Source organism: Chanodichthys erythropterus, chromosome 21 (genome assembly GCF_024489055.1).
Source record: "Chanodichthys erythropterus isolate Z2021 chromosome 21, ASM2448905v1, whole genome shotgun sequence".
Lineage (NCBI taxonomy): Eukaryota > Metazoa > Chordata > Actinopteri > Cypriniformes > Xenocyprididae > Chanodichthys > Chanodichthys erythropterus.
The window spans coordinates 9,951,865-9,964,449 of record NC_090241.1 but is presented as its reverse complement, the minus strand read 5'-3'; the positions used below and the strand labels follow the sequence as shown (position 1 = coordinate 9,964,449).

The 12,585-nt window shown below is 38.6% G+C and overlaps 1 protein-coding gene across 1 annotated transcript; it reads right to left on the bottom strand.

Moving 5' to 3' along the window:
- Positions 1–135: 135 nt before the first annotated feature.
- On the bottom strand, positions 136–12,430 carry slc25a12 (solute carrier family 25 member 12). The gene is made up of 18 exons (XM_067374773.1): positions 12,372–12,430; positions 11,500–11,553; positions 10,335–10,480; positions 8,534–8,649; positions 8,000–8,139; positions 7,585–7,731; positions 7,371–7,509; positions 7,165–7,258; positions 5,106–5,190; positions 4,723–4,807; positions 3,473–3,631; positions 3,292–3,344; positions 3,121–3,201; positions 2,897–3,037; positions 2,612–2,750; positions 1,951–2,109; positions 1,778–1,868; positions 136–1,081 (listed from the first exon to the last, which is right to left on the bottom strand). Exons 1-18 carry the CDS (start codon positions 12,381–12,383, stop codon positions 874–876), a joined length of 2,049 nt encoding a protein of 682 aa, XP_067230874.1. The 5' UTR covers positions 12,384–12,430; the 3' UTR covers positions 136–873.
- Positions 12,431–12,585: the final 155 nt, after the last annotated feature.

The window sequence follows — 12,585 nt, the reverse complement described above, 5'->3', positions numbered from 1 at the left end:
TGTGGGAACCCTGATTTACCCGATGACTGCAGTGAGCAGGACAAGCGTGTTGATGCATGTGCGTTTGATCATGCAACAATTTCACCAATTCTTTTGTAACTTGCTGTAATAAACTCAATAAAACCTTCACAAACTAGAAATAAAATTTAACCGTACTGATTTATTTCCATAAAATACAAGAATGAAATGCATTTAAATTACTTTCTACATTTCAAATCGACCATGATTTCTTTGATCAAGTTTTGAAACCTCTGTACATCAGTTACTGTGACACAGACAGAGATGTCTCTGTGCATGAGATGTACATGTATATACAGTACATGTGCAAGCTACGCAAAGCCAAATGAGCAAATGAAAAGCACTACAGCATGCTTCGGTCACAACAATACATCAGTAATCATGAGACTAGAACTTAAAAGCAGTGAATGTGCGTCTTGGGGAGCGGAGAAACGAAACCAACGTGTCATGGTTTTCCATTCTGGAGTGTTTCATGAAAAGCTCTTTAGCTCTCGTTACAGCCACACAGTCCTTTCAGTATTAGCCGGCGGCTGAGTGATGAACTTCTCTAGAGCCCTTGATGGATATTTCACTGTACTTGTGTCGCTTTAGGTCTTGATCAGTGTGGCAAACATCTACCCTGTGCTTTAGCAAACACACTATGACCTCTAAACAGTGTTCTTCGTCAAAACTGAGGCACTGATATGGGTTAAAGCAACAAGACTCTGAAAACAAGTATAATTTCCCAGGTCCCCCACCTAAAAACTGAAATGAAAGAGAAAATAAAAAAAGTGTGGGAAAATGTAGGCAAATGTAGAGTGTGGGAGGGAGGCATGCAGCCATTGGAGGACAAGGCCATGATAGGCGGGGCATGATTTATGATGCAGCAGCTTGTTCCGTGGGCGTTTCGGAGTGAATGGTCACGACCCCCGAGGATTTGAACTTGGGCAGGTGCAGTCCGAACTTGTTCTCCACCCCAGCGAAGGTGGCGGCTGCCAGACGGTAACCACCGACATGTTCAGAACTGACAGGAGGAAGCTCGGAGATCCGGGATTTGGGCATTGGTTCAGAACCAGTAGGGCGACTGGAAGGGGAAGAAAGAAGTTTTTGCTTTAGCAGATGCTTTTTATGCAAAGCAAATGTTTTTGTCAAAGACTACATCCAGATCAGATTCAGAATGATGATCAAAACATAGATGGAGTAGATTGAGCCCATTAACGTTGGCACAATAAAATAGAATTCAAACGTAAGTGTGTGTATATCAGCTATAACAACCATGAATGTGGCTCATCTATCAGATTTTATCGCATGATCTTAGGGCTGGGCGATATATGGAATGCTTTTGTCATGCGCATTTCGTCAGTAAAGCCGGTTCCTTGATTACCGCTAAATCGCCATCACCTGCTTTCAAATGGAGCGGCATCTAATAGACAGAGCCGTAGTTCACTGACAAGCCACGCAATATTACGTTCAATATCGATATGAATCGCCATCGATATTGAACGCGATATTGCGTGGCTTGTCAGTGAACTACGGCTCCGTCTATTAAATGCCGCTCCATTTGAAAGCAGGTGATGGCGATTTAGCGGTAATCAGGGAACCGGCTTTATTGACGAAATGCGCATGACAAAAGCATTCGATATATCGCCCAGCCCTACATGATCTATTCGTTTTAGAAGCATGATGTCTTCATGCTGTGTGAATCCTCTGGTAAAACACGTTACTTAACGTTTGCCACTTTCAGGCAGTACAAAGTGTGCTTAACATGATCAACACTTACTGTCCTCCGAAGTCAATGTAGAACCATCGCTGCAGGAGCTCATATGTCACCAGGGTCACACCGAACTGAGGGGATGAACGGAACACGCGAGCTACAGAGAAGACGGAGAGAGGACTGTGAGTGAATATGGACGTGACTCTAATGAAATCTGTGTGACGTGTTTGTGTGTGTACCTCCGGCTCCCTTCCATAGTGCTCGGAAGCCTTCCTCCTTTAAGATCTTCCTGAAGCAGTCGATCACTCCAGAATAAGTCGTCTGACCAGCGCGGGCCGCCACCTGCAGTCGTGTTTTGATGACGTCAGCAGGGGTGACAAGCGAAGCAGCGGGTACACCTGTAAATTAAAATCATTCAAACTTCTATTATTACATGAAAGAAAATCTCTGAAATTAAAAACCGGAAATCTGAGTCAGATGCAGTTTCATTTTATCTGAAAAAATATCTTGATATAAGTAGTGGAAGATCTTCTCTTCCCTATTGTGATGTAAATGACAAAAATGAGGGCAGATTGGATTTTGAGTTGGAGGAAGATCTGCAGAGGCGGGGTTTAAGCAGATTAAATGACTGGAGAAGTCCTGCTTACATCAGCAGTGAGAAGTCTGTCAGGACTTGATGGAGACCGAAGGATGATCGAGTTATGACATTTTGAAAAAAGAAAAATGAAACATGTACACGGACGAATCGTTCACAATAAGATCAATAACATGCATTGAAAAAATAGATAAGGTTCATTTCAATTTCTTAAAAGAAAAAGAAAAAATGGTTATAAGGGTGCAACCAGTCCTTAACTGAAACTGAACTGGGCCAGCATCACAAAGTTGAAGTCATGTTCTGACCTGCGATGGCACCAGCGGTCAACAACTGCAGAGGCCCCAGTCTTCCATCCTCATCTGACAGTTGTGTCTTCGTATGAGCATAGACGGGGAAATAGATGGCAGAGAAGGGGATATCACGCAGGAAACAAGCCTTGGCACCCTGTGGAGGAAAACCAGTAACGTTTGTGTGTTTAGTTTACACCAAGGCATAGCACCCATATTCAATTGTATTCTGGATGCAAGCAGTGAGAAGTTACAATGTCAAATTTTCCTGGATAAAAAGACAAAGACAGACGTGTCCCCCACCTTGTAGAGGCCAAAGAAGCCGAGGTCTCGGACCACATTGAGCGCGCTCACTCTGGGGCCTGTAGTGATCTCGCCGGCAACCTGCAGACGAATCTTGACGATTTCCAGAGGGTTGGTGAAAATAACCTGCGACCCACCAGCCTGGAAAGACAGAGACCGATAGTTCAGCCAGTGAAGTACAACATAAGCCAGTTTAACAGTTCTGTGCAGTTTATTATACTCACACATCCACCGGCGAGAATCTCAGCAAACAAAGGTATCGTATCTTCTTTTGTGGTAAATTTGTCTCTCACAAAGTCATTCACCTGGAAAACAGACACACAGAAACTTGTGTAATTGGATTCACCGTCAGTGGCTCAGAAACTACTTTCTATAGGCAGTTTAATGACACTCACAGTGAGCTTGATGGCTTTCTCAGGAGCCACTCCAATGAGCTGTGGTACAAGACCTGTAGGGGAAACACACAAACAGAAGAAGAGTAGGATAAAGAAAGTGAGATCAATGTTAAGAAACATGCAGACAAACACTCTATATGGTTTTTCTGAAACAGGAATGTCAACATAACACAAATCCAACCTCTATAAAAGCCAAAGAATCCCTCGTATCGCAGGACTTTCTTGGCGCAGTCAAAGCTGTTCTTGTACATGAGCTCTCCTACGAAGGATCCAGTGGAGCGCTGGTTCTGCATGCGGGTCTTGACCAGGTCTATGGGGTACACAGCTGTGGCCCCAGTGGCTATAAACATAAGCACAGGTTAAATGGCATACGCAAAAACGATATATACCATCCATTTAAACCAGCTAAACCTGTGTATTTGAAAAGGCCATGGAAAACTGTTTTCTTGCTCTTTTGAAATATAAGTACAAATGCATTACTAGGGGTGTAATGATACATAGTTATATACAGATATTGTGATATAAAAATGCGAAGGTATGTATCGATGATTTAAACGATATAGTTTTATCCAATGCTCAGCTTACTATATTTATAAGGTATAATTCACCTAAAAATGTAAATTCTGTCATCATGTACTCACCTTTACCTCATTTCAAATCTTTCAATATTTTTTATAAAACCTGAGAGATTTTTGACACTCCATTTAAAGTCCATTCCTCTAAAACTTAAAAGATCCCAAAAATGTCATAAAGGCATCGTTAAAATAATCAATCAATAATGTATAATAATGCAATAGGGGTATATTTGTGGGTTCTGATAATAATATTATTATTATTTTATTGTTTCAATAATAGTAAGCTAACCTCTCCTCTTTATGTTGGCTTAAAATATCTCAATTGTATCATATCTTGAGTTCACTATCATGATTTGTATCGAATTGTGACTAGCTACACCACTAAGCACTACCATTCAAACATTTGTTGTGGGTAAGATTTTTTTTTTTTTTTTTTTTTTTTAAAGAAGTCTCTTATGCTCTTATTGACCCCAAACCTTTTCCTGATAGTGTGCTATGAAACATGACTTTTAAAAACCCAATGAAATTGGACTTCACACTCATAAAAATGGACAATTAACTGCACTTCTAAAAACTACAAAAACGGACATATCCAAATATTTGGCCAATAAAATGCTTTCTAGAAAGGTAATGTCCCTTCTCCTAATACCACCTGCCTCTGACTAGCAACTGCAAGTAGCAAATCATGGTTTATGGCTTTGATGTGAACTAAAATATGGAACGATCCCTTAATGTCCTTCTCCCAACTTTCTTTGTCATAAGAAAATACATGACATAGAATGTAAAAATGCCCTCAATCCATTTCGTGGGATCCTTTAACTAATATGAGAAATGAGCAGAAGGAGTAAACTCCTACCTCCAGCGATGGAGCCCAGAGTAAACCTGTAAGCTGACTCTGCTGCCTGCACCAACACAGACCGAGATACATCCCCATGTGAATGCTGCACACAGAGAAAAACAGCACGTGAGTTTTAAAACTAAATGCATCATGTTTTTGGGGCCAGTCTGTATTTCAGAAATATGTCAGCAGCCTGAATAAGTTTAAACCAGGTATTTACATTTTCTGAAGAAAGTGAGAGTGGTGTCAAATCCTTAACCCAAAGTAAAAAGATGTTGTGTCATAATTAGTTGTGTTTGCCAAGGCAAGCTCACTGATAACACTACAATTTTCTCTCACACACACACATTTAAATGACCCCTAATAGACTCTTATCTGACTGTTTATACAGATAAACCCACCTGTCTCTGCACCTCAGCCAGATTATATGGCAGCGCTCCTTCCTCCAGTGGCGCTATCCTCTCGATATCAGCCAGGTTTAATCGTCTACACATCATAACATACATAAACACCCGATCAGCTGATAGGTAGGTAGGCAGTAAAATTTTTGTTTCGATGATCCACTTTAGACATTCTATTAACTTTAAGTAACTTTGCAACTACATGTCAACTAACTATCATTAGAGTATTAGTAGACTGTCTGTTTAATATTTGCTAACACTTTATTTTGATGCTCCCCAACAGACATTCTACTGACTATAAGTAGGCTTGCTATGGTAGTCAGTGTTCAGTAGCAACACCGGTTTCACCACATTTTTTCACTTTAACACGTTAAAAATATTTAACGCAATTAACACAGTTGAGTTCTCTTCCATGCTTGAACAAACCAAAACACACACAAATTATGCCAAAATGTCCATTCTGTCGAGTGTCCTTATAAGAGCAGACTTAAATGAGTTAAATTAAGTCTTAAAGGGTTAGTTCACCCAAAAATGAAAATTCTGTCATTTATTACTCATCCTCATGCCGTTCCACTCCCGTAAGACCTTCATTAATCTTCGGAACACAAATTAAGATATTTTAGTTGAAATCCGATGGCTCAGTGAGGCCTTCATAGGGAGCAATGTCACTTCCTCTCTCAAGATCCATAAAGGGACTAAAAAAAACATATTTAAATCAGTTCATGTGAGTACAGTGGCTCAATATTAATATTATAAAGCAACGAGAGTATTTTTGATGGCCGATTTAAAAAAAATGCTTCAGGAAGATTCAGAGCACAATGAATCAGTGTGTCGAATCTGCTGTTCGGAGCGCCAAAGTCACATGATTTCAGCCATTGGCAGTTTGACACGCAATCTGAATCATGATTCGATACACTGATACATAATGCTCTGATGCTTCCTGAAGCAGTGTTTTGAAATTGGCCATCACTAAATAAGTCGTTATTTTGTTTTTTTTGGCACACCAAAAATATTCTCGTCGCTTTATAATATTAATATTGAGCCACTGTACTCACATGAACTGATTCAAATATGTTTTTAGTACCTTTATGGATCTTGAGAGAGGAAATGTCATTGCTCCCTATGAAGGCCGCACGGAGCCATCGGATTTCAACTAAAATATCTTAATTTGTGTTCCGAAGATTAATGAAGGTCTTATGGGTGTGGAACAGCATGAGGGTAAGTAATAAATGACAGAATTTTCATTTTTGGGTGAACTAACCCTTTAAATGAACGTTAAGATTTGTGAGAAAATGGGATGCGTGTCAAATCTGCATCGTGTGCAGCAGCAACAGATCTTAGTGTTATTAATGTTAATCAAAGAACAAAAGGTAAGAGAGAGAATTACTCACTGCTCTTGACTAAAGCACTTAAACCTTCTGTTCCTTATTTATTTGGTTCCACAGTTTGATTTTCAGTTTTTTTATATAAACATTGTGTAAGTTAGCCCATTTGTTATTTTATATTAGGCCTAGCATGGTGTATTCTTATTCGTATTGTTAATAAACAAATAAGAATTAATGGGAACATTTTCTCACCGTCACATCCCTAACCATAAGTAACTTTGCAACTACATGTCAACTTATTCTACTAACTCGAACCCTAACCTAACAGTCTACTAATACTCTAATGAGAGTTAGTTGACATGTAGTAGCAAAGTTACTTATACTTAGAAGAATGTCTAAAGTGGATTATCGAAATAAAGTGTAACAAATTTTAAAGCCATGTCAGCAGCTGAGGCTATTTTCATGAAAAAAAGCTGCATTTTCATACAAGTTACAAATAAAATAAAAACAAACTAAAGAAAATAGAAAAATACAATAAATTAAATTAATAAATTCTAAAGCGTTTTCTGGAAGGATCTTGTTGAACAAGTCTTTAAGAGATCTTGCTAAATAAAATCTACTTGCATTAAAAGCAGAGATGTCCAATAAGAAAGAGGGGTCTTGCAGAACACCTGATCAGCTGATAATGCTGCTTAATGTACATGTGGATGAACTGGTTTTAAAAAGGAAAGTACCCTGTTTGGGAGTGCAGCCCTGAGAGCTGGAACAGGATGTCGATTTCCATAGGGGTAATCTGACCGAACTTATTTGCAGCATGAACAAACTCCTCTACAGATGGAGAGAAGAAAGAAAATGTTAGACAATTCTGCAAAATAAAAGATAAAAAACTTTATTCTCATATGCAGATTAACAGAAACATATTATTACAGACAGCACGCACCTTTAGTGACAAGTGTATCCTTGCGAGTTCCAGCGAGAGTGCTGTAGATTTTACGGATCAGTTCCATGTTGTTCAGGAGAGAGTTGAAAGCATTAAAGAAGGAGAAGCTCACCATGTGAGAGGTGCCGCCCCCTGCTGCCTAGGAGACACACATATAAACCTTTTACAACAAAATCCATCTCAGCATATCAAAACGATTTTATTGCACACTTACAGACACAAGATTTTCCTCCACAAAAGGTGTGAGCATGTGGTGTCTGATGGTGGACATGATGTCACTGAAATCCAAGGATGAAATCATGCCACTCTTGGCCTTGTCTTTCTGCGCGAACGCCTGACGCGCGTGCTCCAGCTGCAGCTCCTATGACAACAAAAGGCATAAACTTGTATAAAATTTGCGCCAAACCAAAAGGTCAAGGGCCAGTTAACCCCTGCTGGTAAAGAATGTAACTACACAATCCTGGGGGCATCATATTATTACAAAAAATATCATATTAAAATTATTAGTATTATGTTATTATATAATTTTTATTAAATATATTTATATTTCTAATATACTATATAAAAACAATAAAAATCTAATATGACATCTCCATAATTTTGAGGGGTAGAACTGTGTGGTGTGGTACCTGCAGGAATTGGGTAAACTCCAGGTAACTGAGGCGTTTGTTTCTGTTATTGCCGAAATGCAAGCGGATGAACTCACAGTCCCAGTTGAAGGGGATGTGGTGGTGCACCGTCGTCTGGCTGAAGATATCACGCACGTTCTCTGTAAACACACGGACATGGACAGATTTACACTCCTGCAACACATACCAAGGCTTGCAACATTAGTGTTGTACAGCTTCGCTGAACATGTGAACGTGTGTTCAAGGTTAAGCTGCTTGTTTGTTTAGCATAGCTATATTATGATCAGCTGACTCTGTAAAAGGGAATAAAACACTACAGCTCTGTTCAAAAACATTGGGCACATAGGCAGCATTAAATGAAACCTCATTAGTGAATTAAGAGGAAACTCCATGTACCACACAAATACTTGACAGTTTTGATTTTAATGGAGTACGACGTTAGCATGTAAACATACATAGTACACACAAATATGGTGTACAGCAGTCCATTTTAAATAAGACTGACCATTTATATACAAATAATACTGTTCTCACCGAAGGACACATCTCCAGTGCCTGTCTTGTCAAAAAGCTGGAAGGCCACAATGAAGAGGGCATCAGGCACACACAGCACTGACTCAAAGGCCAGAAACTCTTGGTATGAGATCAGCCTGAATAAAAAGACAGAAGAATCATTAAAAAAAAAAAATAAATAAATAAAATAATTTCTCTCACACAAACACATTAAGACGTTTTTAATTCTATAATTTTTTTCAATTTTTGCAGTAAAATATCCAAAATCCACTAGGCCAGTGTTATATATTTTGTTCACTTGAGTACTTACAATATCTCAAATGTTTCCAACTATTTGTAAAACGTGAGCAAATTGCAATTTTAACCAAGGCTCCGGGACATGCGAGGAGTCACCTATCAATTGTGTCATATCCGCGTTAACCCTCGGTCTGCCTCAGTTTGCGGTTTTTATTTTGTACAAACCATGGAAACACTAAAGACGCTTTAATATATTACACGTTTTAATAGACAAGGGAGCAACTTTTGATATATTTATAGACAGAAAACTAATTGTTGTTATATAGCTCAACATGTTTAGTCTTATTGTTTAAATCTAATTTGCTTAATTCTTTGCGAGTACCATGCTTTACCATGCCTCAGAGAAAAACACTATTTTGTCAAGTAGCTAAAATAGCATAAATAATCAGATGCAGCTTTATTTTTTTTACAGTAACACAGCATTTTCTCCACCATACAATACGTTCTAAAATTAATTGCATGCCATTTATCAACACAAGCCATCCAGAATTATTATGATATTCTAAAATCTTACTGCAGTGTGTCTCAAACAAGTATCTCACAGCAGCCGCCGAACGAACGCACAGAGTAATGTTAAAACATTTTTGACACTCAAATGTATCTAATATGATAAAGAGAGCTGCGTTACCTCATACTCATGACCAGAAAAGCAGAAGCAGCACTGGAGACTGTCATAATAAAAGTTCCGCTGCTTGTGAGGTGTGTGTTGCACAATCACTCCAGCTCCTCGTTCAGCTCCCACAACACTCGGCCCTGCTCTGCTTCATACTACAGTAACGTTAATAATCGCATCCATGAACATGATTTCTTCCCGAGGCCTATCCCTATTCTTTTGCACCGTCTGTTGAAGTGAAGACCGAATGTCCCAAGAGTCCACGCTCAAACTTGGCGTCATCAAGCTACGCCTTTGTTTTGAATAGGCCTCTAGCGGACAAAAATCTTACATACTGCACCTTTAAACTCAACACTAGTTGGATCGCTTGCAACTACATGTACAAAACAGAATTTTCAAAATTTTGCCATGTACACTACTTTTTTTTTTTTTTTTTAAAGAAATTAATACTTTTATTCAGCAAGGAAACATTAAATTCAAAAGTGACAGTAAAGATATTTATTATAATGTTACAAAAAAATTCTATTTCAAATAAATGCTGTTCTTTTGAACTTTCTATTCTATATCACAATTGCCACAAAAATATGAAGCAGCACAACTGCATGTGACACTGAAGACTAGAGTAATGATCACAGGAATAAATTACATTTTATAATATTTTAAAATAGAAAACCATTCTTTTAAATTGTACCATTTCAAAATATTAATGTTTTACTATAATTGTGTGATCAAATAAATGCAACCTTGTTCTTTCAAAAACATAAAAAAAAACAATATGTACAATACTGGCTGCTACTAAAATGGGTGAATTTCCAGATCTGAGCTGATCTGAAGGTACAGGCTTCATATCAAACCATAAATAATTAGAATACAGAAAAAGTACAGAGACAGGAAACATGATGTTCGTCTCACCCATCTTTTGTGGTGTCCGCCACACCGGCGAGCAGCTGCACAGTTTTAGGGTTGTAGTGGAGCTGCGTGTGGAGGCCCAAATACCTCTGCACAAAATCAGTGGGTGTCATGTACCGCTCTCCATCCTTTTCCAACACACTGGCATACTGAGGGAAAACAAAGAAAAACCCCATACAATTACAGCATTTGCGTTGGATATGAAGAATGATTAAAAATGTGTGATGGTATCTTTTGAACCTCAAAATTATGGTTTAAAAAAAAAAAAAAAAAAAAAAAAATCAATGTCATGTACCGTTATAAATATATTTTAAGAGTTTTATTATGCATGCCCCCAGTGTTAAGAAAAATAAAACTGTAGTTGGTCATGTAAAATATCATTGGCCTCTTTCAAACAACTGTTTTGGCAACATGCAAGCTGCAATCTTACTTGTCAAGTACAAACATCCGCCTACTAGGACAACTAGGAAAAGGTGACATCACATTCATGAGCCAAGCGAGTTGTATTTTCCCAGTTTTGTAAAAAATAAATAAAATAAAAATAAAATTCTGGACACAAAATGCTGAAGGGAGATGCCCTCTGACCTTAGCAAGACCTGACATTCGTGTCTTCCATCCATCTTACATGCTTGAGTACTATTAATAGAGCCACATCGCACACAAGTCACTGTGTTACCAGACACCAAAGTGGCCCAACACGGCCCAAGAAACAACTACTCTCGGCTGACAGACACATAAGATCTCAATGGCAGAAGAGATCAAAAATCACTACATGAACATAAGAGCCCTGAAGGACATTTAAAGCCAGAGAGCTATTTGCCCACAAACACACACACACACACAGGTGTCTAGCCGTTCCTTCCTGTGCATGCAAGTCTCTCTTTGTGTTGCTTTTGGAAAAAGGAGACGGCTCCAATCGGTCATGATGTGCATGCTGAAGTGAACTTGACATTCTGAAGCATCCTAAACTTACAGACAGCAGTGTGACAATTAAAGTACAGCGTGACTAAGGAAATAAAGCTGTAATGACAGCCCAAAGTCATAACTACTTTGCATCTAAGGTTGCACATCTGGTTCAAAGCTGCTCATTTTACACAGTGTAAAGGAGAAAACAAACCAAAATCATAATACAACTTTTAAAGGAAGGATTTCTGCTGTTTAATCATACCTTTAGAAAGATGACCTTCAGCTCGTTAGGGTCGGCCCTTTTGGTTGACTGCACCTGCAAAACAACAACACAACAATAAGGTTGAAAGACACTATAGAGACAGAATGTGCATCTAAACAGCTATTATCCATAATTATAATCACAAAAGAACTACCCTAGTAATCTAGTGACATCTAGAGAAATGCATTGTATGTTTTAACCTAACAGATCTATCTGTATCTATGACAAAACTCGGTGTTTTTGAGTCCCAGGATTACAAGGTTTTATTGAGAGAACGGTCAAAACTACATTTATTCCAAAATCCTCACGTAAAAATCAAATGCTATACGCGGTTTAAGGGCACATTCAATATCACTGAGACTTTCCGGCTCATAAATATTGCACTGAATATATGCAAAACTAAACCAATTTTTTTAAAAAGCACATATAGCCAAAAATAAACCAACCACTAATTAACCAACACAAACACACATGAAGCCATAGAGTCCCTGAAGAATAAAATGAGCCCAATTTCGCCCACACGACATAATCCTTGCACGCCTGACTTCACTTTATAAACAAAAACTAATCTCTAACAACACAGTATGTTGTTAAAGAGCTGATTAATGTTGTTTAAAACACATTTCTGATATTTTTTATGGTTTTATGATCCTCACAGACACTGAATTCAGTCAAAGTCTCAGCGCGAGCGTAGTGATAAGCTCAGTGATGCTCGCGCCGGTCAGTTAAAAACGTTTATCACACTATCTACTGATCTAATTTCTATGTCAATTGGCCTTTCTCCCACATATAATCACCAACTACAATTAAGAGTCGACAGCTAAAAATTAGAAACATTATTTTTCAGTCAAATACGGTATCGCTGGAGTCACCTTGGCCGCCATGCTGCTGTCTGACGTCACGTGTGGTCGTTTGAGGTCGCGCAGGCGCGTGGCCGATGACAGAGCGTGTGTGAAAAAAACCAAAGGAGGTGCGCGCGCACCTGTGATGTCACACCTCACAAGGTTCAGCCGGATGCGGATATTTCCAAGCAGCCCTTGAAATTTATTTTGAATCTATAAAAATATTTTATTTGATTTGTTTTTA

Coding starts and splice junctions, on each gene's coding strand:
- slc25a12 (XM_067374773.1), bottom strand. Junction 10,481..11,499: donor TGAAGGTCATCTTTCTAAAG/GTATGATTAAAC, acceptor GTTTTCCCTCAG/TATGCCAGTGTGTTGGAAAA. Junction 4,808..5,105: donor TGGCTGAGGTGCAGAGACAG/GTGGGTTTATCT, acceptor CTCTGTGTGCAG/CATTCACATGGGGATGTATC.